We start from the raw sequence: 27895 nt of genomic DNA, 5'->3' as shown, positions 1-27895 counted from the left end.
GGCTAGGACCTGGCTTGGATCCACAAAACAGGATTTCAGAGGGAACCAGTTCTATTAAATAGAGACAAACTTCCCGCCCCCCCCCCCCCATCCAAGGTCACAGACCCCCCGAGTCACCCCTGGCTCCGGGGCTCAGAGGCCGGAGGGGAGCTAGGGGAGGGGAGGCTTGGAGGGCACATGAATGGTGGAAGGGTTGGGGGGGACCCAGGACCAGCAGCCTTTCTGCCCTCGGGCTGTTCTCTACAGAGGGAGGCGGGTCCCACTCCGGTCCTTTTGACTCTGAGGGACCTAACTCCCCAAGATCCCGCTGGTCCCGGGGGACGCCTCGCCTCGGCTCGGCCCCTGCAAGCTCTCTCCTGGGCACTCCAATGACCTTGTCTCCCCTCGCTCGCAGCGCCCAGTGGGGACCACCAGAAGAAAGCTTCCTCTCGGTCCCGGGACCGCCTGCGGGTGCTGATCTGCATCCAGTCCCTGTGCCAGCGCAACGTGTGAGTGGGCCCTCAGATCGCGCAGCCGCGGGCAGGCCGGGCACGGGGGTGAGGGGTGCGGGCAGAGAGACCGATGGGCGCCCCGGCAGGGGGCCGGAGGACAAGCTCCCTGCTGGCTTCAGAGGGCTCCGACACCCCAGGCCGGGGTGGGGGGTTGAGAATCCGAGGGGTTTGCAGCAGCCCCGAGCCTCCTGGGTGAGCCTCCATGCCCCCACCCCCGGTTACAGCCTCCGGCCTAAGCCCAGGAGCACGGTGGGGCTGCAAGGAGACCGAGAAGGGCTTCTTGTCTGGGGTGCTGGATTTGAACTCGGCACCAGGGACAGCGCCCTATCAACCAGGCCATGTTGCCCCCAGAGCAATGTCTTGTGATAAAATCCAACAGAATCGGGGGAGGGAGACCCCTCAAACTTGGGGGGGTGCACGGCCGAGCCGTGGGTGCGGCGCCGGTGGGAGGTGACCCAGGGAAAGGCGCCGGAGCCCCGGGAGACGATCCTCAGACTGACCCCTCTGTGTTGCCGGCCCCCAGATCTCTGGAGGCCATCACTGGCCTGGAGCACAGCAGCGAGCTCTTCACCGTCACAGTGCACGGAGTCCTGTACCTGCAGGTGAGTGAGGCGGCCGGCTCCCCCAGAATGTGCCCCGAGGCCCCCCAGAGGGGAAGCTCTAACCTCCACTACCTCACCGCGCTAACCGATGACACTCCTCCCTTCTCTGTACAATTGCCATGGAGGCGGTGGTTCTTCTTTACAGAGGGGGAAACTGAGGCTGGGGGACACCAACCTGGCTTTCCCAGTTGTTGATGCCTTCCCCCTCTCCCCTGAACAATCTTGAATAGCCTTTCCTATTAAATGTGTCTATCCAGTAGAAAGAAATGTCAATAAACAAGCATTTATTGAGCACCTACTGCATGCCAGACACGGTACTAAATGTTGGGGACACGAGACAAAAATGACCACATTCTGTCAGGCGGACGTACGCAAAAATTGGTATTTACAGGATGCGGGGCAAGCCTGGGGCTGGGGGAGGGCCGGGGCTGCTTCCTATGCCTGCGCAGCCCCCATTCCCCACTTAAGCCCATTGCCTGGCATGTAGTGGGTGCTTTTAGCGGCGTGTCATATCAGATTCGCTCTTCTTCAAAGGGGGATCACTAAGTAATGGCCTTTTTTGGACCGTCCAAGGTGAAGAGGGGACGGCGTTGGCTGGCTATGTTCAAACCCTGCCTCGGACACATAGCAGCCACGGGACCTGGGCAAACCACTGAGCTCAGCTGCCTTTTCTGTAAAGTGGGGCAATAATAGCTCCCTCCTCCTGTGGTTTCGGGGATCCAGCGAGATAATGTGCCCCTCACTGCACTCTAGAACACAGGCTGTAGGCAGGAGGCCAGATGAGCAAGTCAGGGAGGAGGTGCTCCAGGAAGGCGTCACTTTGGATAAAGGCATGGGGGTGGGAGATGGTCCGGTAAATTGGAAAAGTGGCTGGTGATCCGCCTTGGCTGCAGCCAAGTGTGTGGGCAGAGGAGTATGAGCACGTACAGCTGGAAGGCAGGTGGGGTCAGATGGCCGGGATCCGAAATGCCGGCCCACCAGGAGCCAATCCGATCCGTCTGAAGAAGATGTACAGAAAGGATTGGAGACCAACGAAGGGCCTAGTCTAATAACCGACTAGCATTTATTAAGTGCCTACTGAGTCCCGGGCTCTGGGCGTGGAGATACAGGAGTTTCCATTCTATTGGGGGATTCAGCCTATGTACAAACTGTATACCGGATGATTTGGACAGGGGGAGGGGACCTGCTAAGAGGTGCTGGAAGCTTAATGACAGAGGGATTCTGGGAGTCTACTCCAGACCTGGGGAACAGCCGTTCAAGGATGGGAGGTGGTGGCGGAGAGGCCGTTGTGGCCAGACTGTCAGGAGCAGAGGGGCTGGAAAGGTCAAGAGCTCTCAACGCCAACCCTGTTTTATCCTAAAGGCAAGAGGGGGTTTGTTGAGGAGGGGGAGACAAGGCCAGACCTGAGTGTTAGGAAAATCCTTTTGGCAAAGGAGAGAATGGATAGAAGGGGAGAGCTGAGGTGAGGAGGCCGTGGGAGGTGAGCATCCACGTGGAGAAGGGGAGGGCACTGTGACACGCCTGCCGGCTCTTGCTGCCCCTCCTCACTGCCCCCTGTGGCGTCTCCCCTTGCAGGCCGGCCAGTATGTCTCGGTCTTCATAGACAACGCGACCGGGTCGTCTCTCACCATCCGCGGTGGCTCGGACTTCAGCGCCGTTTTCTTGGGGCTGTGAACCCCTCAGTGACTCGGGTCTCCGTCCCCCTTTCCCACTGTAAGTTTTGCTGGGGAAGCAGCCCAACTCTTCCCAGGCTGGGTGAGGGGCCACCGTCCTGCCCTCTGTCCATGGCGGCCCCGCATCTCACTCCGGTCATGTCCTTTAGGCGATGGCGCATTGGGGCTCCATCAAATGCTTCAAAGACTGGTAAAGTGACTGAACTACAAAGACTGCTTTTCCCTAAAGAAAATAGGAGGTCGCGCATGTCACAAAAAATAACTTCTGAACTAACTCCTGGAAACAGCCTCTCCTGACTTCTGACTTCCCTCAATTCCCCAGCGGGCCTCGGGAGCCGGCACCATCTGCTGGCTGGCTCCGGGTGCCTTCGAGCTGGACTCTTTCCCCTTAACTCTCGTCTCCTCGAGGTAGTCTGGGTCATTGGGGGAGAGGGCAGAGCTCGTGCCCTCAGCGGGCCTACTTTGTTTCCAGCTTACAGTTAAAAGGGGTCACCTGGTCAACACTTCCTTGTCTCCCTGAGGATGAAGTTCATTTAAGGGGGGCATCCAGGTGAGGGGAAGGGGAAGGGGAAGAAGCTACAAGCCTAAGTCTCTCACAAGCTCAATCAGTCCTTAATTGCGATGGTCCTGCCCAGTGATACCAGATAATGGGGGTCCCTGCTTTTTCTTCTGGCCTGGGGCCCCAGTCGTATCTGGCAGGTGGTCCTGGGGACCGTGGCCTCGTGGTGGCCGGCCCCCTGCAGTGGGCAGGTTATCAGAAGAAGGCCCCTAAGCTCTGAGGCATCTGTGGCCTGGGGGACGAGGGGGGCCAGGCTCATGGAGTTAGTTCACGAGTCTCGCCACCTGGCAGAGGGACCAGGACTTCAGCAAGTAAGCAGAGCGCTTTCTCCCAGCCCTGTTAAAGGGCCCAGTCTCTGCTGGGAGGCCGGGCTCCTTAGACAAATGGGACCAGGCCGCGGCCGCGGGCTCTTGCCGTCTGCTTGGAAACCATTCCTCCCTCCGAGCCAGCCTGGACGGCAATACGGACATGAGGTTGGGAGTCAAAGGAAGGGGGCCACAGCGGGCTCGCTGATGCAGAGCCAGATGGGGGCCCCGAGGAGCCAAGGCCGAGTCACCAAGCTGGGAAGTGGGCTACAATGTCCCCGGGGTGTCCTCTATTTCTCCATACTGCCCAGGGGATTACAGACGGGGGATCTCAGGTGGCTCGGCTCTGGACCCGAGGACACAGCGGTCCCCAGGTGGCTCCTTTGGCCCTTGCACCGCCCACAGCTGCCGGCAGGGAGGTCCTGTGTCCAAGCCTGCTGGGCGTGACCTCTCCTGGGGGACCTTGATGAAGGCTGATGTTTGGCAGTTCTCAAAGCTGATCCCCCAGAATGCTCAGGCAGCTGCAGTGAACCTCAAGACTCCAGAGACCCCAATTTCTCAGTAAAACTTGTGCCCGCCCTACCTGGAAAAGAAGAAAACCTCCTCCTGATAAGGGGCCAGGCGGCGAGCCCTTCCCAGGACGAGATCTTCCAAGAAGGCTGGGCTGAGCTGCCCGTGGGCGTCTGCCTTGGGTGTCCCCACCCCCTGGGGCATCCCGTAGGGTGGAGGTTATTTATGACACTGTGTCTGACGCCCGAGTGCCCGAGAGTGGAGAAGCGGGGACCTCGAGGACGTCGGCGCTCTGACCGGGATGCTGGGCCTGGGCCAGGCCCCTCTCCCCCTGCCCCCCGGGGTGGGAAGATGGCGGGGGGACGCCTCTCTCAGCCCGTCTGGGATGGATTTCTTCTGCACAAAACCATGAGTTAAATAAACGCCACGCTACTTCCTCCGACTGGCTTGGTTCTCCCCCACACTAAGAGCGCTCCTGGGCCCCATTTTCTTAGGGACACTGAGACGGGGCTACCACTGAATTCTGAGCAGTCCCAGTCCCTGCGCTGAGATCCCTCCATCCACGAGGGCTCGGCGGGTGGGCCCTGACCCGGAGCAGGGGCTTCTCCGCCCAGGGCGTGTGGGACTGCGGGCGGGGCGAAGACCAGGGCTAAGGGTCTCCCAGCATCAGGGGTGGCGGTGGGATGCTGGCAGGAGGTGGGCCCGGCAGAGAAGGCTGCAGGGGGGATGAGGCGGCGTCCGACAGAGGAGGCCAGATGTGGCTGCACGGAGGCTGTGCCTCCTGAGCAAAGACCCGAGAGAGGGAGGGGAAGAGGCGGGGAAGGGCCCCGGGACCCTGCGGAATCCTGCACTGCCCAGGCTCCCAGTACTCTCCCAAGCTTCCCTACCTCTCCTCTCCCGAGCTGCCTGCAGGGCCGCCTCCTTCTCTACCTGCCTCTCCCACCCCAAAGTCCGACATCCCCCCCAAAGCAAAACGAGCCGGCCTGAGTGCTCCTCCACCCCCAAGCCAGGGCCCAGGCACTCGGACCTCAGTGCCTTCCGCACCTCCGTTTCTGCCTTTACAGAAGTTCTCCCCTACCCAGGGACCTGCCCTCCAGCCCCTCGGTCTGCCCAAACCAGCCCAATGGGGGGGGTCTTCTTCCCCAAGGCCGACACTCGGCTGGCCGCAGGCCCGGAGTCACCCTCTGGGACCCTCAGGGGCTCTCTCAGGGGCAGCCCCTCCCAGCTCTGCAATGAGGGCAGCTCAGGTTAGAAAAAACAAACAAACCACCTTTATTTACAAGCACAGAGCACAGGATGCGCACACAGACCCGAGCCCCCCCTCGCCGCCCTGCGCGGCGCCGCCCCTCACTTCCCTATCCGCACGACCATCACGGTCACGTTGTCCGCAGAGCCGCGCTGCACGGCCTTGGTGGCCAGCCGGTTGCAGGCCGCCTCGTACCTGGCGTCGAGGGCCGACTTCCCTTCCCGGGTCTGGATCTTCTCATCCTTCTCTCCCAAGGGAAAAACGGCAGTTACCCCACACGGCCTCCCTGGGCCTCTCGCCAGGGGGGTGGGGGGTGGGGGGCGTCCGCCCAGGCCTGACTGGGGATGGAAACTCGAGACAAATTGGGGGCAGGGCCTACAGGGCGCCAGGGGACAATGCCCAGGGGATGACAGACCAATGGTGCGGCCGGCACCCGCTTACAGAACCCCAGGCAGAGGCCGGGGGGTGGGGGGGACCCCTGGGCCAAGAGCAAGGACGTCCCAGGGCCTTTCCAAAGCTAAAGGGCCCAAGGCCAACCCTTCCCCCACCCAGGACCCCCATCTCCTACCTCAAGGCAGGACAAGATGAAGGTCACAGCTTCCTCAGGGGTGAAGACCTTGAAGAGCCCGTCACAAGCCAGCATGATGAACCTGAAAGAGGGGGAGGGAAATGAACCCCCCACCAAAGCCTTGGTCCTTCCTGACCCCACTACACACTCTCCACATTCTCGGCCCCCATAGCACTTTTGGGGGCAACATGGACCCTGAGGAACAGACCAAGGGGTGACTGGGACGGTCGGCGCTGTCCCAAGTGGGCACCAACTGGCCGACCGGAGCTGGGCTCCATCGTTCCGACACAGACCCCAGATGGACGCTGTTTCTAGGGGCGCAGCCTGGGGCCCACCCAGAAGGACGTGGCCTCCCAACACTCCCTGAGTGTTTAGCTCAAACTTGGGCGTCCACAGCGACCGTCCTCCAGGCAGGAAGGGCATTCGGCTTTGAAGCGGCCGTGAGGCAAACCCAGCCGCGCTCGGGGGCCCAGACAAGGACCCCAGATGGAGGAGCCAGGATGGGGGAGGGGGCACACAGGCAGAAGGCTGCCCTTCCCCCCTCAGAGAGGCCAGAGTGCCCAGGAAGGCCCCGAGAGCACGTTGCCATCTGAGTCTGGGACCAGCTGTGGAGTTGCAGCCCTCGAGACCCCCATCACTCTGGGGGCCACCACACTACGTGACAGCAGGGGCCCCAGAGCTGTGCTCATCAAGCTGGGGTCTGCAGCTCAGCCTCTGAGAAGGGTCCCCTGCACTAGTGTGACCATGTAAACCAGGGGTTCTCAGAGTTTGAGAACCTATGGCCCGCTGAGGACGTTTATGTGGCCCACTGGGGCTGAGGGGCGGAGACAGTTTGTTTTTGTTTTCACTCTAGTCCGGCCTCCCACAGTCTGAGGCACAGGGAACTGGCCCCTATTTAAAAAGTGTGAGGACCCCTGGTGTAAAGTGTGAATGCTGCCCCCCAAGAGCAGTGGCACCAGGCTCTCCCCAGGGGGCCTCTCTGCCCGCCCTGCTCCTTTGTGAACCTGGCAAGCCGAAATGGCAGGTGCTGAGGTCAGCAGAACGTGCAGACTGTTGGGCTGACCCCTGGGGGTTGGGGGCACAGGAATGGCTACGAACGACGAAGCAGACACTGAAGGATCCAACTGGCAGGGGAGGGGGCTCCTTCCCACCAGGTGTCGCCCAAAGTGGCACAAAAGGCATGGCTAAGCTGCCAGATCTGGGCAGGGTGTGGGCACCGTGTGCCCTCTGGCCGTGCCCCAGGCCCCCGCCCCCTCCACCTCTCAGAGGAGGCCTGTACCTGTCATTCTGGGTGAGCTGGCAGCGTTTGATGTCGGGCACCGAGGTGACGCCACAGCGCTTGTACTGCCCGTCCCCGATGGAGCGCGACACCTCCAGCACGCCGAGGACTCGGCCGTCCCTGGGGGGAGAGGGTGATCAGGCCCCACCCCTGCCGCCCTCCAAGGACCCAGGACCCCCAGGAGGCGCTGGTCTCTCCCCACGCCTTGAAGAGGGGACACAGACACTGAAACAGGGCTGCCCTCCCCTCCCCCAGCATCACCTCCAGCTCACCCAGGAGGCCCCAAGGAAAGCCACTTGAACCGTGGCTCTGGGCCCGGCCCCACTCGGGCCCCCGGGTTTTCCCAGCTCCTGGCCCGGGGCTCCCGCTCCTGTCTGTCTGGGCTTTCAGCCCTTTGTCTCTCCCCAACCCCATGACCCCACAGTCCCCTCAACCGCCCTTTCCCCCCCTTCCTATGGCTTCTGTATTGATGGCCATACCCCAGTTCTCCCCATTACCCACAAGGCCCTGCTTCAGGTCTCTCCCTGCTCCCACCTTCTCTCCAAGTAGGACCCCAGACTCAGCCATCCACCCCCACCCCACTCCCTGGAAAGAATTTCAAACAGCAAAGGCGCCTCCTGCTGGCCCAGGGCCACGCAGTCACTCATGGGCGGGGTGGGGGGGTGGGGTTGTCAATTAGGAGAAGCAGCCCGCCTGAGAGGGGGTCAGGGCGGCAGGTTAAGCGGGCCAGGCCGTCTCCAGGCCACTGGCAGATGAAAGTGGGGAAAGGGGGGATTGGGACCATCTGCAGTAAAAACACCAAGTTTGAAATGCTGTCTCGGATCTGACGATCAATCAGGTGACATGTTCTTAATTCTGGCTCTGCTTCCTCCCCTGCCCAACCAGCTCTCTGCCTCCCCAACTGCTCAGGGGCCCAGAAGATGCCCCCCCCTTCCCCCCAGCTCACTCAGGGGAGCCGCAGCAGCCCCACCCACTGAGACACACTGGGATGCCGAGCCCCTTTGGGGTGACTCCCCCCCCATCCTCTCTTATCTCCCCCAGAAAATGTGGCTTGCAAGTTAGAAGAAAAGGCCAGAAAGTTCCTCTGCAGAGCTGATAACCCGGCAGCCCGGGCACTGCCACCTGCCCTCCGCCTCAGCGCCGCCCCTGGCAGAGCTGGCGGGCGATAAACAAAGGGCACCATGTGCTAACTGATGATACAGAATAGGGCAGACGGGCCCAGGGCCCACAGTGGGAGCAAGTGGAACCAAGAGGAACTCGCACAAAGCCGAGAAGAGCCGCACGGCTTCAAAACGCAGACAGCGGGCCCAAGAGCAGGGGAGGATGGGTGCCCCCCAGAGCCTGGAGGAGAGACACGGCGGGGGGGCTTTGGATGGGTCTGGGGGCCCAGGTGCTTGCTGTGCTGCCTGTGGCAGGGGAGCCCTTCCAGGGCCAGGCAGGGGAGAAAGAAGGCGAAGGCCAGCAGGAGGCCCCGGCCCAGAGCAGAGGACACCCCCTCCATGATCCCCCATACCTGACGTTCCCTCCCGCCTTCTGTATCCGCATCCGCTCCTCGTACTGCGTGGGATTGTGCTCTTTGCTGAGGCTCAAGGCCGCGTGTCTGTGGCTCTCCTCGTTATAGCGGCACAAGATGGCCTAGAGCGGGCGAGAGGACGCGTTAGAGGGCCGGGCCCGGGGAGGGGAGAGCTCAGGCCTGTCCCTGGGGCTTCCCTCCCCCCAAGACTGAGAGGCCACGTGAGGTGACCAGTGTCCCTCCTCATGGACCACGCCGGACTTTCAGCCGGCCAGCCTGTGCATATTTCCATGGGGAAGACTGCCCCGACTGCCCTGGAGATGCCCCCCAGCTGCCCGGACCAGCGTGCTGCAGCCCCCTTCTGGGAAACCCAGGCTTAGACAGAAACCCGCGAGCGCGCCCTTTACCCGGCTGTCCCCCAGGTTGGCGATGTAGAGGACATTGTCCACAGCGAGGACGCAGGTGGCCGTGGAGCCGTCCTTCCAGGCAGGCTTCCTGTGGAGACAGCGTGGTCAGCCCCCGGGCCCCTGCAGCTACCCCCCCCCCCCCCGCTGGCCCAAGCCCCCCCACTCACTGGCTGGAGGCCTGCTTGAGGAACTCCTCGTCTGTGTGCTTGAAGGTGTCCAGGAGACATCTCTTCACGGTCTTCTCCACGCTGATCACTTCTCCTGTCACAGGAGGATGCGACCCGTCAAACTTGGGGCTCCCTCTCCCACGATCAAACTCCCCAGAACACACGAGGGGCAAGACGCCCCTTCTCCTCCTCGCTCCTGGCCGCCCTCTGCCTCGGTACATCCGGCACGCCGGGCAGGGGTCTGAGAGCCGCTCTCGTTTTGCCTCAGTGACTCACAGGGTCACTCTGGACTCCTCCCTGGAGCACCCGCCCTTTCCTGCTTGTCTATCCGCTTCTGCTGACCTTGGGGTTGGCCCTCAGGGCCCTGGTTCTCCCTAGCTCCCTGCCCATTGATGAAGACCTCCCTGGGGCCACGGCTTCAGCCGCCTTTCCCCAAAATAACTCATGTTTCCCCAGCTTTGTCCTGGCCCCAGCCCCCTCTGCTCCCCCGGTTCTGGCTGAGTCTGGGAGGGGACTGGCTTGCGCTCCCCTCCCTCCTGGGGGGGAGGCGCTCAGGCGCCTCCTTCCGGTTTTGCCCAGGTCCGCAGGGTTGGAGAGTCTGAGCCTCCATCTCGGTTACATGGTGGGCCCGTGCCCGTCCTGCGCCCCATCTGGAAACCTCCCTGCCCAAAGTGCCCACACTCCCCAGAACGAGAGCTCTCTCTGCCCTGATAAAGCGACAACGCGAGCACTCACCCTTTGGGAATTTCCGGATGAGGTTCTGGTGCAAGTTCTGAGCAGCAAACTTGGAGGCCCGCACGCCGCCGTGCCCGTCGAAAACAGCGAAATAGGAAACGCGGGAGCTGTGGGGGAGGGAAGCGCGCACAGGCGGTCACGGGCGCCGCCACTGCCTCCTTCCGCTTTAGGACAGCTGTCCGGGAGTCCATCCCAAGGAGGCTGCCAGCCTGCTGTCTGTAGCCTCACGGACCCTCCCGGGGAGCTCTCTGCTTGGGGGGAACGATCACCCACATTTTCCTGGAGGACCCTGAGGTGCACAGAGTCTCCAATGTCTCAGCCAATGCGGTCAGAAATAGCAGAGCTCCGTAAACAGCCTCAGCACCAAAGGGAACCCTGGTGTCCGGAGAATCCTGCCCTGCCCTGTGTTAAACTGTGGGACCAGAGCCCCGGCCCTTCTGCCTCAGCTCCCCCTTTCTCTCTGGGTCCTCCCTGACTCCCCCGTGACCGTGGCCGGGTCTAAACCACAATGCTCCTTTCTCCCAAGATGCCCTGACTCCTGGTTCCCTCATCCTTCCACTAAAGCCTCCATGCCCTCCATGCCCTCTGGTGCTGATGCTGCCTTCCTCATGTCTCCAGCCCAGCCCCCAGACACACCCGCTCCTTCAGGGCAGCTCCCAGGCCTGTACCACCTCCCCCCCATAGTCCCCTCAATGAGGCGCCCCCTACAGGCCAGACCCAGCGGGAGGTGCACAAACAGGATCTGCACATGTGAGAGAGGGGACCCCAGGAGGCGCCGGCCCAGTGGGGTTTTAGGGGACCAGCTCCAGGCCCGCCTCACCGCCCAGGCCTCGCCTGTCGCCTGCTCATAATGAGCTCCCTCCAAGCCTGAGACTGGCCCCAGAACCATGTCAGGACCGAGTGGAGCAGCGCCCTGCCTGCTAAGCCCCCAAAGAGCCCGGGCACTTCCTACCGACCAGGCCAAACGTGCCCCAAGGCAGCCTCCCTGAGCCCCCTCGTTCTCCAACAAGAGCCGGCACTCCGCGTTAACGAGGAAACCTCCGGCAGGTCGGTGACACCCTACAGCGCTTTGTTCCCCGCACTTGATTTGACAATTGAAGCTATATCTCAATTAGAGTTAAGTAGAATAAGGATGTATCTATTTCCCCCCTCCCAGGACTCCAGATTCTCATGAAATTTACCCAGAGATCCCCCAGGATCTCTTCAAGCTGAGGAAGCCTACGACTTATAGGGATTCAGTGATTTTTGAGGGCGACTTTCAAAGAATTGAGATTTTGCAAGACTGAAGACATTCTGAAGTGCATCCCCAGCTCGGAAGGGTCTTTCTAAAGAAGCTTCCCAGCCCCCCAAGCTCTGAGCGACGGCACTTTGTTGACGCGTATTGCCTCCCTAGGAGATCCCTTGGGAGGGAAAATCTTTCATTTAGACACTGAATCTCAAGATGCTAAACCAAACAGCGACATACGTGACCCTAGAGAGCCGTCCTTCAGTCTAAGTGCCCCCAAATGCACAGATCCCCAAGGCCTACTGAGAATCCTCTACCGACTCCCCAAGAATTGGGGTTTTCCTACCTTCTGCTTTCTTTATCTGAGAAGATAAAACCTTTCTGAGTTTATTGGTTTGAGCCTGAACCTTTCTTGTCATTTCTTTTCTGTGACCTTTAAGTTTCTCGTTACCATTTGTGCCCTTGGTGGGTATTGGCAATCCCTCTCAATTTATCATCATCCATTAATTCTGCCACTAACTTCTACTCTTTCTTTCAGCTTTTAATATGAAAATATCCCCTTGGGGGGAAAAAAAAATCACCATTTCTGGTTAATGATAAATAGGATGTGATGGCTTCTGAGGGAGAAAACTGGGAGACTTATTTTTAAGTACGGCCAATTCATTTCTCCGAGTGAAAAAGGACACTGGGGAGAAAAAGGTACGGCCCATAAAGAAATCAGTTGAATACAAAATTAGTTAAATGAGCAACAGGAAAACCATTTCGCCACTAGCGGCTAATCGCCCACGACTAACAGAGGCCATAAAGCAGCTCAGTCTGGCTTCCTTACGAGAGGAGAGAAATGGCACCGAAAGATGATGCTGAGTTACAATGTCAACTCGAAAGTAAAGTGTCTGCAGAGCTGTCAGCGATAGAAGCACGAAAGCACCGGAACGTGGCAAAGCCAGTCGGAGGAAAGCTTCGTGGCTAGAAAGGCAACGATGCTCCGAGATGAAAATGAGGAAGAAAATAAGGTGGCTTTTCCATCAGAAATGCCAGAACGGTTCTAATTCAGAGGGGAGAAGAAGCCGGGCCCCAGGCTCTGTGGGAGAGCTCTCCCGGAGCCCGAGGATCCTGCTCCCATATAACCATCGCAGACGACCCCTGGACCCTCCTGGGGAGCCCTCGGGGGCTGCGGGTACTCACATCAGAGAAGACAGGGGCTTACACTCCTCCGTGATGTCGTTCAGGATCACGTGGGCGTCCTGCATCTCTTCTCTCTCCCCTTTCCTCTCTGCCACGTAACCTTTAAGGCCAAAGATCACCGAGGAATCTGAGGAGGGAAACCACAAGAAAGCGGCCAAGCTCTTCTCTCCGAAGCCCCAGGGCAAAGGCCACACACGTTTCCCCCATAGCTCCGCCCCCCTGGCTGGGCAGGGTCCGGACAACTTTGGCCGGGCGCCCAGCCTCCCTCTTCCAGTACAGGGCCGGGCCCTCAACCCGCTTTGTTGTCCATCACCAGCCCGACGCAGGGCAAAAAGCCTTTTCGTTAAAGCCCATCAGACAAATACGACTACATTTGAATTGGGTCAAAAAAGTCAACGAGGACAAGTCCCCCACTCTGCCTGAGCTTTCTAAAGCCCCAGAGGTTCTATCTGCAAGGGAGCCTGGCTCAGGCGGCCCCTCAGAGCGCAGCCGTCCCACAACCTCCTGTTCCTGAGACTTCAGGGGCCCCTTTTTCTCTCCTCTTGGGCTAGCTCCCTCCAGCCAAGCCCAGAACTTTCACATACACATCGGCCCTTCGGGACCTCTCCGTTACTTCCCCACCCAAATCTTGGTCAAAAGTGCCACCAAAGGACAAAAAGTGTCCGGCTTTGTGTCCCTCTCCGGCTGGGGCACACCCAGAGAGGAGGGAAAGAGTGGGAAACGGAGGCATTTCCAGAGAGAAAGACACAAATGGCTGCCTGAATCTGGGTAGAAAGCACACTGGCTTTGAAGTTCTGGGAGCCCGAGATGCCAAAGGCAAAGGACCAAAGGCAAGGAGAAGGCAGAAAGGATCTACAGACAGGGACCCCCCTCCCCCCCCCCGGGACAGAAAGGAAAAAGGAACAACCAGAACACTCTCTGGCCTGGGCTCGTGAGGTATAAAATCTAAGACATTTGTTTTCAAACTGTCTGAAAACCTTTACAAACTTTCTTTTCCACAAGCTCTTCACTGCCATTCTTCTCTTCCTCCACGGTTTTCCGCTTTGCGGCTTTCCCATCGCTCTTTGGGCCCTGGGCTGCTTGGGAGGCGGGCGAGCCTGGAAGAGAAGCAGAGGCCGGAGCCCCCCGTGAGCGCGCCTGGGCCGCAGGGAGGGCTGCGGACCCAGGCCGGCACCAGGTGGCTTTCCCTTCTCCACAGATGGCTCCGAGCTCCTCGGCGCCCTCATGCCCGCTGTGGAAGAGACATCCCTCAGCCCGGCAGGACTGACACTGCCCCATGGGGGCAAGCTACAACACCCAGGCGCACACTCGGGGGCAAACACACCCACGCCCCAATGTGGCCGACCCCCCCAGACTGATAAGCCAGCAGATGGGTTCTGATCCAGTAAAAACCACCAAGGGCCGTTTAAAGCCAAAGTGCAGCAATGTCGCCGGCACATCCAAAGCGAGTCCGGCAGGTCCGGCAGGTCCGGCCAGCAGCTCGGGGTGCAGCGGCTGCTGGAGATGTGGTTAGGCCCAGAGTCAGAAACCGAGTTCAAATACAGCCGCGTGACCCCAAGCGAGTTCCTTCCCTGCTGCTTGCCTCAGTTTCCCCATCTCCAAAACGGGGAGGACAGCCCCTCAGAGTGCTCTAGAAATGCGAGCCATCCCCATCACTCTCTCCTTGGCCAGAGACACATGGACGTGCAAGCCGAGCGAAGCAGCGAGCTCAGAGGCTCCTAGTTTCTGCTCATGGACTTAGAGAAGGCTCTTTAAAGATCACCAACTTCAAAGTACATCAGGGCAGAGGTCAACAAACCAAACCGCATTTCCCAATTGGGGAAACCGAGGCAGGCAGGGACCTGGGATGGGCCTGGAATCCCCTGCGTCCCCCTTTTTCATACTGGCTGCCTCTGAGCTCAGCCCACCTGCTTTAAGATGAGGACTCCAGGGGCCGCGCCCCAACATCTCCAAACTCTAGGCACCCGAGGGACAGAGGACTTTGGGGGGCCTCGACTTCACTATGGAAGATTGCTGACATGGCAGATTTCAGACTAAAGCCTTGTGCCCCCCCCCCCCAAGAGGCCAACTTTCCAGGATGGGGTCAGCAGGGCCTCCATGACCGACCCTTCCCATGGAGGGAAGCGGGCCCAAAGGCGTTACACTTCCTGTCAATACGGGCCCTCCCAGAGGATCACTCTGAGCTGCCCTCCCTCCCTGCAGCATCGTCCCTCTGCCCTCGCCTCTTCTCCTCCCTTTCCATTAGGCCCCGGGACCCCTTTGGCTGACAGCTCCACCGCGCCCCCCTCCCCCCCCCAGGAAACGCTGGGCCTTCCCACTTTGTCTGCCATCCCTTGGCCCGACAGCCACTGGGCGAGGAGGCGGCTCCCCCCTGCTGCCCGGCCCTCCCCAACACCCCAGTGGCTTCCACGCCGACCTCCCTCCTTCCTCACAGAATTCAGCATTCGCTCACTCCTATGGCTGCCCCCAGATGTGGGGACTTCGATGGGCAGGCAGACCACCCTCTGACCTCCAGCTCCATTCCAAAAGGGGTCACACTCTTCACAAGAGTGGCTTCCAAAGTGTGCACCCTGGGGTCTTCAAGACCCCTTCTGGGGCCCACAGGGCCAAACCTATCTCCAAAATGAGTCATGTTAACAAATAACCCCCGGTGGGGGGGCAGGGCTCCTTCTGTCCCAGGACCTCCCCCTCAGTCCCAAGCCCCTCCACACCGCTTCCTGTCCCAGCAGAAGCTGGACACCCAGGCTGCAGTCCAGAAGGCCTCAGTCATGTGCTGGCAGTAGGACCCTGGGTAAGTCCCTTCAGCGCTCAGCACCGAGCCTGGCCCACAAGCGCGCTCTCCAGCAGCTCCAATCGTCTCCATGATTCTGGGCCTCTGTGCCACCTCTTCCATCTGTCCCTTTCCATCAGCGACTTCACTCTGACCTCCAACGCTGCCTGGGGCTCGCCCCCAAACTCACTTCCTGCCACCCTCCAGCGTGCTCCTGGTCTCCTTTCCTCCCAGACCCCTGGGTCTGCAGCCACAATGTCCACTTCCTTTCCGAAGCTGCCTTCACTCTTTAGCGCTGCCGGCGATAACTTCCCGAGAGGCCCCTAGGGCTGCTGGGTGTCCAGTTTGGGGGTCCTGGTTGGGGCTCTGTCTTCTTTCTCTGGTCTCCCCATCCCACTCCTGCCTCATTTGTCGTAGGTACCCCCAGGGCTCTTCCCGGCCTTCCTGGTGTACTGCCCCACTCCGAGCTTCACCTCCTGGCCTAGCACAGAGCTCTTTGGGAGGGGTTTGGGGGGGTCTTCTTGGACCAGTCCCCTTGAGGTCTGCTGAGCTTCCATGGTCTTGTCCGGATCTCACTGCCAATCTGCAAAGTGTCTCACCACTGATCCAAGAGAAAACGAGCTGGAGGAAGTGAAAGGGAGCCTGGCCTCCGGGGGTGCAGGATGTGGCGGCCGGGGCCAGTGGGGAGTGGTGCGCCTGTGACGAGGAGGCACTTGGGGCTCCAACATGGCCAACACCCAAGGGCTGGGTCCACTGTGACTAACTGCCTCTTCCTCTTCACTGTAGAGGGTTCTGAAAAAGCCGCATGGGATGCCCGGAAGCCTCCAAAAGAAAAGTGTCCCCTTCCTCTTCCTCCCGAGCTGCTGCCTCTACTTCCTGAGGTGGGGAGGGGGGAACCCTCCAGCCATGGGCGTATGGGTAGGAGCCCTCACTGTTGGCAGGGAGTAGATGCCAGTTGTCAAGGGAACAAGACCGGCTCAAAGACAAGGCACCCCCTTTTGCCTGTCTTGGGGCTAAATTAAGCCAGCCCCCCAAACAAGAGGCAGTCCCCTCCCCCCTCTATGCTCCCTGTGGCAGCGGTCCGGGTTCCCCAGCTCTCAGCCTTGCGCTCTCGGCTCACACTGTGCTGCCTTCGGGCCCACCCTCACAACCTGGATTTCTGAGCCACCTCCTCGCAGAGTCTTCCCTCCCCACCCAGGCCTGGCGGGACCTCCTGCCCCAACCTCGGCCCCCCTCAAGGCATCTTCTGTCTCCTCCCTGTGCCATAATCCTTCCACGAGGGGCTGAGTTCCATGAGTCTCCAATCCCCCCATCAAAGTTTACCAAAATGAATAACTCTTTACAACAAGAAATAGAAAAAGATTGATTAATTAAAGTTCTTTAGCTTTTATATGCCAAGAGTTTATTTAAACCAGAGTGACAGAAAATGGACCCCAGGAAGGGATAACGGCCTATTTCTGCAAAGCGGACGCGGTCCAGCCGGAGCTTTAACCTCTTCTGTCTCAAGGCCGAGATTTGGGAGCTGCCTGAAATATCTTTGGGGAGAGAGCACGGACAGACAGCTCGGACCTCTCCTTCCCCCACTTACCTGAGTCACCACTGCTAGCAGGTGGAAGGTCATCAAAAAGCAAAGATGGCCCTGACCCTGAAACAAGCAGAAGCCCGAGTGAGCCGGGGACAAGCCTCCCTGCAAGGCCTCCTGCTCCCGCCCCCCACCCCTGGTCGCCTGCCATCCACTCACAGCTCTCCTACGGGACAAGGGGCACGGAGCAGGCGGGGGTCCTAGACTTACCCGAGACTACACCTATCACTTTCAGAGAAACAGAAATCAGCTTTAGAGATCCGAGTTCGTTTTAACAGGGCAACAAACACGGCCGCTCAGACTAAGGGACAAAGGAACCAGAGAAACCTGCCCGAGTCTCTCAGGCGGATTTCCTCAGGGCCGGCACTAGCTCCGAGCTGACTCTCTGCCTTACCTGAAGCCATGGACTCAAAATTTAAGACAATCCAACACCTCTAACATCTGTGTGTTGAAAATGGGGGAAAGGGAGAAAGATTGAGACAACTACAATCCCAGGAGGAGGAGAGAGGTTGACACACACCTGGGAGAGCCTGAAGACTGTACCTGAGTCAGCACTGCTAGCCGGAGGCAGGTCGTCAAAAAGTAAAGATCCTTTCTGGACGTCTTTCCCTGAAATGCAAACAACAGGCTTAGGACACATCTCATCAGCGCAGAGGAAAAAGTCTCGGTGATAAAATGTCCCGGGAAAACCACCTTTAACGCAATTAATTTTCCCCGCTCTCAGACAAAACTGCATACTCTGTTCTACAAATAAATGGCACTTCTGCTCAGTATTTAACATGGACATCCTCACTGTTCCAATTGGGTCATACAATGCACTGCCTATATAGCTTATGTACTTTTATTTTGGGAACAAAATATAATGCATTAAATGTTTTAAGGACTTCCAGGTCTTTAAAAAAAAAAAAAAACACTAAAAGGAAATTCATTCCCAAAACATTGACACCCACATTGTTCTTTAAAACAAACTGAAGAAAAAATTGTTTCTGGTCAAAGGATTTAACAAAATGAGTAATTCTATTACAAAAGGATTTAATATGTAAGCAATGAAGAACTACAAAAAGACATGCCCCCAGAGCACAGACAGCAATAAAAGCCAAGTACCATATGTAGAGAATCTGGTCTGCTATAGGAATACGAAGCATCTGAAAAAAGGCAAGGCCTTAGAGGCCTTCCCCACCTCTTTCTCTCTCCATCTAATGGATGGGTATGATTTGGATGGAGAGCCATCAAGATCTTAGAGGAAACTGTCAGCCAGGGCCAGAACCTGGAGAAAGCTTAAGAGAAGAAAAGAATCAAGGGAACGAGGCCGTTGGGAGAGCCAGGCCGCCCAGGATTAGGAAAGGATCATCAGATTGGACCGTGACTAAGGTCATGTGACCAAAAAGCTTTTCTATGATCCTCGAGACCTCTGAAACCTCTCCAAATCAGCATCCTGGGCCAGAGTGGTCTCCATGGACTGCAACAAGAAGCCAAAAAAATCAATGGAGCCAAACAGGAGGATAATCCTGGGCACGTCCACTCGCCTCTCCCCTCGCCCTCTGATCCAATCAGCAAGTGGGCTGCTTGCAATGACTTTACCTCATGAGCCAAGCCCACTTTCCTTCCCAGGGACCCAGATGTGCCAAGGTGGCAGAAGCATCAAGGAGCCAGACCATGGGTACCCTGATGGCTCTGTGCGGCTTTTAGCCCAACCATCCCCCCCAGAAGTCCCAGGGGACAAGGGAACTGTCCAGCACCGGAGAAGCTGAGAGAGCTCTGAGCTCGAGCCATTGCCAAGGTAACAGCTATTTAAGGGGGTGACAATGAGGGGAGTCAGAAAGTGAGCAATAACAATCGCCAAAGATCTCAGGAGGAAGATGAACATAACCGAACAACCCAAACAGGAAGGCCATTGACGGCAGAGTTATGAGAGCAGCATTTATGGCTTGCACAGCAGAAATAACTGGCAGAACAAACATGACTCCACGGTGCTAAGTCTCATTAAGAGACAAAAAAGGAGGATTAATGACCTGGGAATACAAATATACAGAAGTGAAGGAGCACGTGGGAGGAAAGAAGCAGAAAACAGTCAAGTTAAAAGAAGGCGAGACCTTTATACAAGCAATTCAGTGACCTCAAAGAACCAATGCATAGAGGAAATTCTGAACATCAAAAATGCAAGAAACAATACAAGCCAGCTGCTCAGAACTTCCGGACACCAAAAACAACGCGCCAAGTCAAAGAATCCCCCCAAACCCTCTGCTGCCCGCCCAACACGCAGCGCAGTCAGGCCGACAACTCCACCAACAACAAATTCTTCAAGTCAATCCCGACTTATTAGCAGCTACTATTTTGCTCTCAAGGAACTCCCAGTCAAAGTGGGAGACAGTATGCAACAAGCGGATGGAATTAAGTCAGATGCAAGATAAGTTTGATATAATTGATTGAGAGAAGACGCTAGAAGGGCTTCATGTAGAAGGTGACATTCTAGCTGGAACTCGAAGCAAGCTAGGGAAAGCAGGATTCAGGGATGAGAAGGGAGTTTTCCAGGAACGAGAAACAGCCAGAGAAAGTGTCCGACTGGGATATGAAACATCCTGATCCAAGGAAAATCAAAGTGGAAACGTGACTGGATCACCGAGAGTAGGGGTGGGGGACAGGGAGATGACAGAACACAAGAAGCTTGCTACTACTATGGGGCAATAGCCTCGATCTCCTGGAGAAATCACTATTTCTAAGGTCAACAGGACAAAAGGAGGCCAGGGGTCAAGATCTGCAAGACAACAAGAGAAGCCAAAAGAGACCCTCAAAACTTTTAGTTCCAATAGACAATAAAGGTTATAAGAGAAAAAGTCTTAAAAAACCACACACAAAGAAAATGCAAGTTCAAAGACCAATAAACATTAAATATAAACAATAATATTTTACGCTAAAGGAGAGGAAGGGAACTCTTCTTGACTTAACTGAGAAGGAAAAAGAGGAAAAGAATTAAATACTTAGAGAAAACAGGGGGAGGGAGGACCACAAGCTCAGTTTGGAGCAGTTTAAGAGGTCTGAAGGGGCGAAAAGGTGAAGGAGGGTGGGCTCTGAGGGGCGATGAGAGCCAGCAGCCTGCAGAGCTGGGGAGCAGCCATGGCCCTGGCCTGTTTCCTTGCTGGAAAAGGATGGGGGGGGGGGTCTGTCTGGAGCTCTGGGCACGTATCGCACACCACTTGGAATGGTGGTCCTCCAGGCACCTTGGGCATTGCCGAACCCCAGGGAATCCTTACCCTGTGCCCCCACCAGCCTCCCCACCCCACGGGCCCACTCGGGGGTGCCTCTCCACCCACCCATTGTGAGCCCTGTCTGGTTCTTATCTCTTGGCTCTTTTCGGCGCCTCTTCCTCTCTCCCTGCTGACCATCCTCACGCATAGCCCTCAACCCCCTGGGACGGTGCACATTCAGGAGACCTCAGGGGCTCAACATTGAGCCCCTCTTCCCCCAGACGTCTCAAGCCCTGTCCAGCCATAGGCTGAGCTACTTTGGCCGGGCAGGGCATGCTCCCCTTCTCCTCTCCTCCCCATGCCATCCTTGAGAGCTTGATCCCCTGGCCACAGCCTGCTCCAAAGCTCGGTACAAGAGTCCTTCTGGGCAGCCAATGCCCCAAGCATTTCTTGCCTCGGAGGCCTCAGATCTAGATGTGGGGGGCTCCCTTCTGGCAAATAAGAAAGGAGGGGCCCTGCTGAGGTCCAGGTGAGATCTAAATCTGGGGGCTCGTGCTCTCCCCATGGCTCTGGACATTGGCTCCATCCCGAGTGAAGACGTGGACAGCGCTCACTCACACGGGCTCACTCGGACAGCTCCCACCGTGCTGCAGCATGAGCGACTGCCCATCTTCAGTTAGAGCCATTTCTCTTCAATCCAGTGTCTGGGCTGCTTCTCGTTGCCTGGTTTCTGCTGCGCCACTGATTGGATAATTAATTCTGAATTTGCATCCCAGCCTGACTGCAAGTTTAGTCTCTGCCCTTTCAGGACACCCCCAGCCTTAAGCTGCCTCGACCACATCAGGGATTAAAACAAAGAGTGTTTAGAAATAAAATGGCGCTAAGTCCAAGAAGCAGTCCTGAAGTTCCCTTTTAATGAGCCACAGGACAGCATTTCCTGACTAGTCACAAGGGAGAGTCCTTGACAAAGGGCCGTGCCTTCCTCCTCACAAGAACGGGAAGCCCACAGGATGGCCTCGCTGGCCAGAACCCTCCTCGTCCCACACGCTGTGCAAGGAGAAGCCGAGGTCACCCCAAGTCACCGAGCCAGGCGCAGGCATTGAGCTCAGGCCTCCTGGGCCCCCGCTCTTTCTCCAACACCACACTGTCCCAATCTGTCAATTGACAAGCTCTAATCTTCTCTCAAACCAGCTCCATAAGCCTGGCAAAGCGGCACGCCAGTCCTGTCCCCAAGGATCGCCTCCCGGGTGCCGGAGGCCGGCCTGCAGGGGCTCCTTGTCAGCGCTGACGAGGACCCCCGACGTGCTCCGTCAGTCAGAAGGCCTTCCCAGGGCCCTGACGCCATCCGGGCCACAGTCACCATCCAGGGCCATCTCCATTTCCATTTCTTTGCCTTTACATAAAGAGTTTTTGGATGTAGTTTCTCTGAGCCCTTCAGGCACCACCTGGTGGTGGATCAAAGGGCATGCAAGGCCTGGGGCCTGTGGGGATAAGCAGCTCTTCAGCAGAACCATGCTTGCTTTCCACATATTCTAACTTCTCTGCATCCTCCAAGACCAGACACACTTGGGATTCAGGCCACATGTTATCTGACCAGAGAAATCAACATGTGACTAAAAGTGACTTTTTAAAAGTTGTTTCCAAGGTAAACGGCTAGTACAAAGTCCAGTTTCATAAAGATCAGCACAACGGTGGGGGTTCCCAGCAGAACGTGGAATGCCATTTGTGCCATCCCCAAGGTGCCCTTCTTTAGGGCATTTGAGTATTTGATGGGATTTGTGACCCATGCACTTATTTTTGGTTTAACTGAATATTCAATTACTGCCCCCCCCATTTCTAAATTATTTGGAATCAGTGGATTTGTGCGTTTGTTTGTGGTCACACTCGGGAAGGAATGAGAGATGACGCCGGTCACAAAGGAGCAGGGTCCTGACGATCCCCTTGATTTCTGATTTTCTGAAGATGCTTCAACGTTCTGACGAGGTTCCTGAAAGTCTGATCAGGTCCCAAGCCCCAGCTAAGAGATGGGTAAGGGGCTGCCAAAGTGACCTGGGGAGATCCCCATCTGAGAGGCTCAAGCACATGTTATGGAGAAGAAGTGTGCGTCCTGGGCCTAGGAGCCAGGATACCTGGAGGCGCGGCCCGGTTCTGACCCAGCCTGGCGGGCCTGAGGCCTGCAACAGAACAAAGTATACCTCCCTCCCCCCAACAATTCTCAGAAAAGCGTCTGTCTGGGGCTCTGTCTGCCCTCTTCCTTTTCCACATTTTGCAATTTGGCTTCTGGCTCTACATTCCACTGCAAGTTGTTTGAAAGGTCGGGGCCTTTTACATTTCGGACCCAGAGCTGACCCTCTCCAGCTGCTTGTTCAGGGGCCTCAATTTGGGGTTCACTACCTCTTTTCCTCAGGCAAGATCATTCCCAATGACTCTAGACCAGGGCGAGTGTCCCTCCCTGTGATGTTAGAACAGGGTGAACGTCCCTTTCCACTACTCTAGAACAGGGCTGAGCATCCCTCCTTGAGACTCTAGAACAGGGCGAGCATCTCCCCCCCATGGCTCTAGAACAAGGCGAGCATCCCCCCCATGGCTCCCTCCCCGTGACTATGGAACAGGGTGAACATTCTTTTCCACTACTCTAGAACAGGATAAGCATCTCTCCCCACAGCTCTAGAACAAGGTGAGCGTCCCTCCCTGTAACTCTAGAACAGGGCGAGCATCTCCCCCCACGGCTCTAGAACAAGGCGAGCATCTCCCCCCACGACTCTAGGGCAGGGCGAGCATCTCCCCCCACGGCTCTAGAACAAGGCGAGCATCCCCCCCATGGCTCCCTCCCCATGACTATGGAACAGGGTGAACATTCTTTTCCACTACTCTAGAACAGGATGAGCATCTCTCCCCCACAGCTCTAGAACAAGGTGAGCGTCCCTCCCTGTAACTCTAGAGCAGGGCGAGGATCTCCCCCCACGACTCTAGGGCAGGGCGAGCGACCCCCTCCCCAGCTGCCTCCCGGCTCTCTGCACAAGTCCGTGCAGGCCCAGCTCGGGCCCTTTTCCCGCAGCGTGCTGTCCGTCAGCAGCATTATTCTGGCCCCCAGAGGACACACAGGCGTTTGTCCAGCCCTGCTCTCCAAAGGTCACCATCCGACTCTGGGTTGCTCTTCCCCCAGACCTGCTCCTGACCTGACCATCTGTCTCTGGGGCCGCCGTGTCCCCCGCCGCTCCTCCACTTTCCCAACGAGTTTCTCCCTGCACTCTGTGCCCCGGACTCACTCCACAAACCTCCCCCCTGGAAATTCTCCTGCCTTCTCCACGCTGTGACCCTTCTGCCCACGCTTCCGGACAAACGAATCCCCTCCTCCCACACTTGGCCCTTCACGCCCCCCTCCCCCCTTCCCTGAGCCAGGCCCGCTCCCCCATTTTCTCCAGCTGCACTCTCAGCCACATTCTCAGGCCCAGCTAGATGTCCCCTCCCCCAGGAAGCCCCTCCTCCAACCACAGACTCTTCGATGCACCAATCAAATAAGTTTGTGCATTTCAGTGGCCTCTGCTCACATCCCACTCCTCAGTTAGAAGCGGAGACCCCGTGGTTTCCACTGTACTTCTCACGGTGGGGGAGAGAACTGAGGAGCCGGGGCGGCCGCTCGCCTCCCTTACCTGACTTCTCACTGCTGGACGGCGGGAGGTCGTCGAAAAGCAAAGGCCTTTTTTTCTGTGCTTCTCTCCCTGAAACACAAGCATCACAGAGACTTACAACGTGAACAGCCCAAAGCTCAGTTTCTAGATCCTTCCTCTGAGGAGGGGGCTGAACAAGGCCGTAATCTACGAAAATCCAGCCTCAGAAAGCTTGGTGGGGCGAAGGGAGGGAAACAGTGCAGCTCAGTCCTCCTGGGGGCCGCGGCCACACCCGCTGCCCCATCCTCAGGCGCTGGCCACGGGGCCGCCTGCTCACTCCCGGCCACGCGAGGCCCCGGCACGTCCTGCACTTCTCCCTACTTTCCTCTGCCTAGAGAGGGGCCGCCTCTACCTGAAGAAAGCAGCTTCGCAGGAGGGAACTGAGCCATTGCTGGAGAACGGCTGAACAAGTTGCGGCACACGGAGGTCACGGAATGTTATTGCTCTGTACGAAACGTCCAGCGGGAGGATTTCAGAGAGGCCTGGGGAGACTCACAGGAGCTGATGCTGAGGGAAGCGAGCAGAGCCCGGAGAGCGTCTACAGTACAAAGATCACGTGATGATCAAATAAGATGGACTTGCTCTTGTCAGCAACGCAAGACTCAAAGCACTTCCAGTGGACAGGAAACGCCCTGCATCCAGAGGACGGGAGGCTGAACGTGGACGGAAGCAGCACTGCACGTCACCTTTCCTTTTTTTCTTTCTCGTGTTTTTCCCCTTTTGGTCTCATTTTTCTCGTACAACGTGACAAACGTGGTAATATATTTAAAAGAATCGCACCTATTTTGCCTGTCTCAGGTTACTGCTGTCTGGCTGGGGGTGAGGCCAGGGAGAGGAGAAAAATCTGGAACACTGACAACCCTCCTCACGTATTTGGAAAAACAAAATGTCATTGAAAAAAATTTTAAAAGAGAAAGGAACAAAAGGGGGGGGGGTCTGAAAAGCCACTTATCCCAGCCGCTGCGGAGCCTAAAAGCCGTGCTCTCAATTTCCAGAGACCTTTAGGGAAGACGGCCCCGCCCGGACCCAGAGAGGAGAGGGGGGAGTTCTTTATTCTCCCCACGAGCCGCGCTTTGAACACAACACGCACTGCTTGTGAAGGAGCGGCAGAGTCGCTCCTCGGGGGCTCTCCACGTCACACACATCGAATCCGTATCTGCGCAAACGTTGGGAAGAGAAAGGTAAGCCTCGATAAGGGGCTCACGTAGCGGAGACGGGGCAGGCAGGCCTTCCGGAAGACTCTTCTCCCGGGCGGAGGAGATGCCCCTTCGCCTGCACGTGCTGGGGACAAGAGGCACAAAGGTGGGGCCGGCCCAGGCCTTCCGGCCGGTTTTCTCTGTGACTCCTTGTAGAGTCCCATGGAGGGGCACAAACTGCTGTGCGTCCCAGGGGGATTCCGGCTCCAGGGTCCCCAGCTCCCAGCGTCTTGTGGGGAGTCAGAAATGGGACGAGGAAGGAAAAGGAAGTGGAGGGAGGCGCCGGCTGAGCCCCAGGAGAAGATGCTGCTGTCAGGGAGGGGGAGTACGGAGGCCGGTCAGACTTGGGGGGGGGGCAGAGGACGGGGAGCTGTTAATGGCGACGGCACAGGACGGGGCCAGGCAACCGCAGCTTGAAGGCCGAGCAAGAGGGGGAGCAGACGCGGCGACAGGGGAGCGGTGAGTGCGGAGGGCGGGCCCCGAGGCGCAGCCGGGCACACCTGGGGCCAGCCCCAGCCCCCGTCCTTGCCATCTCCTCGGCTCCGGCTTCGGGTGAAGTCCCAGGAAAGAAAAGGCGCGGGAAGGACGGAGACCCTGGTGCCCCCACCTCCACCCCAGAATCTCCTTAGCGAACAGCGCAAAAGCTCGGCTTAAGAATAGTTTTAATATTTAATACGGTAACGAGAAGATTTTTCAGAACGAGCCCCAGAAAAGTGGCTGAAAGAAAACAGAGGAAGCCCAAACTCTGAGCAAAACGAGAAGACCCGCGCCGCTTTCAGCGCCGCCTTCAGTGCCGAGTTAGTGCGGAAGTTAAGAACTAGGGTTCCGTCGGGCCCAAAATAAGCTTCTACATTTCATAAAGGCCACGGCGGGAGGGAAGAGCGGGAGGAGGCGGCGGAAACTGACGGGGCTTAGGGATCTAAAGTCCGAGCGAGCGCCGCCGCCGGCGGGGAAGGGCTTCCGGAGCTGCTGCAGGCCGCGCTAAGGACACGCCACGAAAACAGCCTTTTCTTCCCGGCCGTTTTACGGGCAAGCGCTTTATGAAAACTCATATTGGGCAGAGCTCGGAGCCCAAGAGCCGAGGCGGCCCTGGGACCCACGGCAGGCGGAGGGCTGCGTCTGGCCCCGCCCCCCTCTGTGGCCCCGCCCCCGCGGGACGGGCGTCCCCGCAGCACAGGAGCAGCCCAGGGCCGGCCCCCCGCCCGCCTGCGCCCCCTGACAGGCGGGGATGGGGCGCATTCACAGGGTGCCCCTTGTACTACAGAGTGACGCCCGGGCACAACCCTGCCCCGCACAGGGCGGCACCTCCATTCCTCAGGTGAACGCACGATCAGGTCTCCGGCCCCTCCCGCGGGAGTCTCGAGGTACCCCCAGAGCCCAGCGCTCAGTCACGGGGGAGCCGGGCCACGTGACCCGCCTGGCGCCAGAGCCGCAGGGGGCCTGCTCTCCTGGGGCCTAGGGGGGCCCCAGGGCAGCTCCTCCCGCCTAGAGTCCCAAGTGGCCCTCGGGGCGCTTAGAAGTTTCCCGGCCCAGCTCCCCTGAGGACGCTCCCCAGGATCCCCCACGTGCCACGGCCCACACCCGGGTCCGCTCCTCCCTCCAGTCGGGAGGGGGCGGGGAAGATGAGAATGGGGAGGGGGAGGTCAAAGGGTTAGGGGGATGGGAGGGGGATGGGAGGGGGATGGGAGAGGGATGGGAGAGGGATGGGAGCGCGGAGGAGGAGCGAGGGGGCGGGGACGGCGAAGGCCCCGGGTTTTGGATTCAGCCACCCCCGCCCCCGCCCTCTCCCGTGCCCGCGCCCGGAGCCTCACCGGCAGTGGAGCGGGGCGAGGGCTCCGGCTCCGGCAGGTCCCCGAAGAGGTCCATCCGTAACCGGAACCGGGCGGCGCGCGCACGGAACCGAACTTCGTCAGGGGAGGCGGCGGCGGTGGAGGAGGCGGAGGCGGTGGCGGCAACTGGGAGGCTGACGCGGGAGCGGCGACGACAGCGGCGGCGGCGGCGGCGGCGGCCTCGGCCTGCTTGCTGCTGCCAATCACCGGGTGGGGGCCGGTCCGGAGAGGCGGCCAATCGGCGGTCGGCCTTGGTCCGGATGGGGCGGGTCGTCAGCCGGAAGTGAGGGCACGCGGGGCCGCGTGTTCAACTCGGAGGCGGGACCGGCGTGCTTTCGCGCCGCCGGCTGCGTTTCGGCTTTGGGACTGAGGAAGGGTGACGGAGGGAGAAGTCGGATCTTAGTCGGTTCCTCCGGCCCAGGGTTATGGGCCGCCTCCGCTGGGGGATGTCAGGAGGCTTCAAGGCGAGCCGGGAGTGGGAGAGGAGCCATGCTTCGATGTGTGTGGCTCCCAGACTCGGCCGGGTGGCGTGCCGCGCATGCGCACAACCCCATCGGCCAGGACCAGCTAGTTGTCTTTTATCCTGTGCTGTGGGCGGAGCCTACGCCTTGATCCCCTCCTCCTCCCGCCAGTCCCTCCCTTGTAATTTAGGACCTAAGGCCGGCCCTCACAGAGCTTACCTTCTAGCTGGGGGGAGGATAGAGACCCCGGGACCCCCCGCTATGAAGCCCAAAAGGAAAAATGACCTGCCGCTCCCTCTGAGCACTGCCCTCTCTCCCCAGGCGGGCTCCGCGGTATGTTGCCCGTTCTGATCCAGGCCGCCCCCCGCGCCCCTCCCCCAGCTCTGCCCCCAGTGCACCTTACCCACCGTCACCCGGCCCGCCCTCCGCCCCTCCCCCATCTCTGCCCCCAGTGCACCTTACCCACCGTCACCCGGCCCGCCCTCCGCCCCTCCCCCAGCTCTGCCCCCAGTGCACATTACCCACCGTCACCCGGCCCGCCCCCCCCCCGCGCCCCTCCCCCAGCTCTGCCCCCAGTGCACATTACCCACCGTCACCCGGCCCGTCCCCCTGCCCCTCCCCCAGCTCTGCCCCCAGTGCACCTTACCCACCGTCACCCGGCCCGCCCTCCGCCCCTCCCCCATCTCTGCCCCCAGTGCACCTTACCCACCGTCACCCGGCCCGCCCTCCGCCCCTC

General features: G+C 58.8%; 2 protein-coding genes across 7 annotated transcripts in view; one reads left to right on the top strand and one right to left on the bottom strand.

The window, feature by feature from the left end:
• The window catches only part of ERFE (erythroferrone), a 13383-nt gene extending 8801 nt beyond the window's left edge, over positions 1–4582 (top strand). The window contains exons 7-10 of one of the 2 annotated variants that reach the window (XM_074297994.1): positions 395–488; positions 1015–1093; positions 2669–2806; positions 2916–4582. In XM_074297994.1, the coding sequence (XP_074154095.1) occupies positions 395–488; positions 1015–1093; positions 2669–2767 (272 nt within the window). In that variant the 3' untranslated portion in view covers positions 2768–2806; positions 2916–4582. Of the gene's footprint in view, positions 1–394; positions 489–1014; positions 1094–2668 lie in introns of both variants that reach the window. The other variant, XM_074297993.1, reaches the window with a different exon arrangement.
• Positions 4583–5388: 806 nt separating this feature from the next.
• ILKAP (ILK associated serine/threonine phosphatase) lies at positions 5389–27443 on the bottom strand. 5 transcript variants are annotated; one of them, XM_074297995.1, is made up of 13 exons: positions 26681–27443; positions 23656–23724; positions 17361–17426; positions 16824–16880; positions 13443–13562; positions 12466–12592; positions 10056–10162; positions 9321–9414; positions 9154–9241; positions 8747–8868; positions 7234–7353; positions 5955–6036; positions 5389–5628 (listed from the first exon to the last, which is right to left on the bottom strand). In XM_074297995.1, the coding sequence occupies exons 1-13, from the start codon at positions 26733–26735 to the stop codon at positions 5488–5490; spliced, it is 1248 nt and encodes a 415-aa protein (XP_074154096.1). In that variant the 5' UTR covers positions 26736–27443; the 3' UTR covers positions 5389–5487. The 5 variants fall into 5 exon arrangements, with proteins under 5 accessions (XP_074154096.1, XP_074154097.1, XP_074154098.1 ...); XM_074297996.1 differs by lacking the exon at positions 26681–27443 and adding an exon at positions 24026–24537; XM_074297997.1 differs by lacking the exon at positions 16824–16880.
• Positions 27444–27895: the final 452 nt, after the last annotated feature.

Source organism: Sminthopsis crassicaudata, chromosome 3, assembly GCF_048593235.1.
Source record: "Sminthopsis crassicaudata isolate SCR6 chromosome 3, ASM4859323v1, whole genome shotgun sequence".
Taxonomy (NCBI): Eukaryota; Metazoa; Chordata; class Mammalia; order Dasyuromorphia; family Dasyuridae; genus Sminthopsis; species Sminthopsis crassicaudata.
Note: the sequence above shows the minus strand (reverse complement) of the source record. Positions and strands in the feature narration are given on the sequence as shown.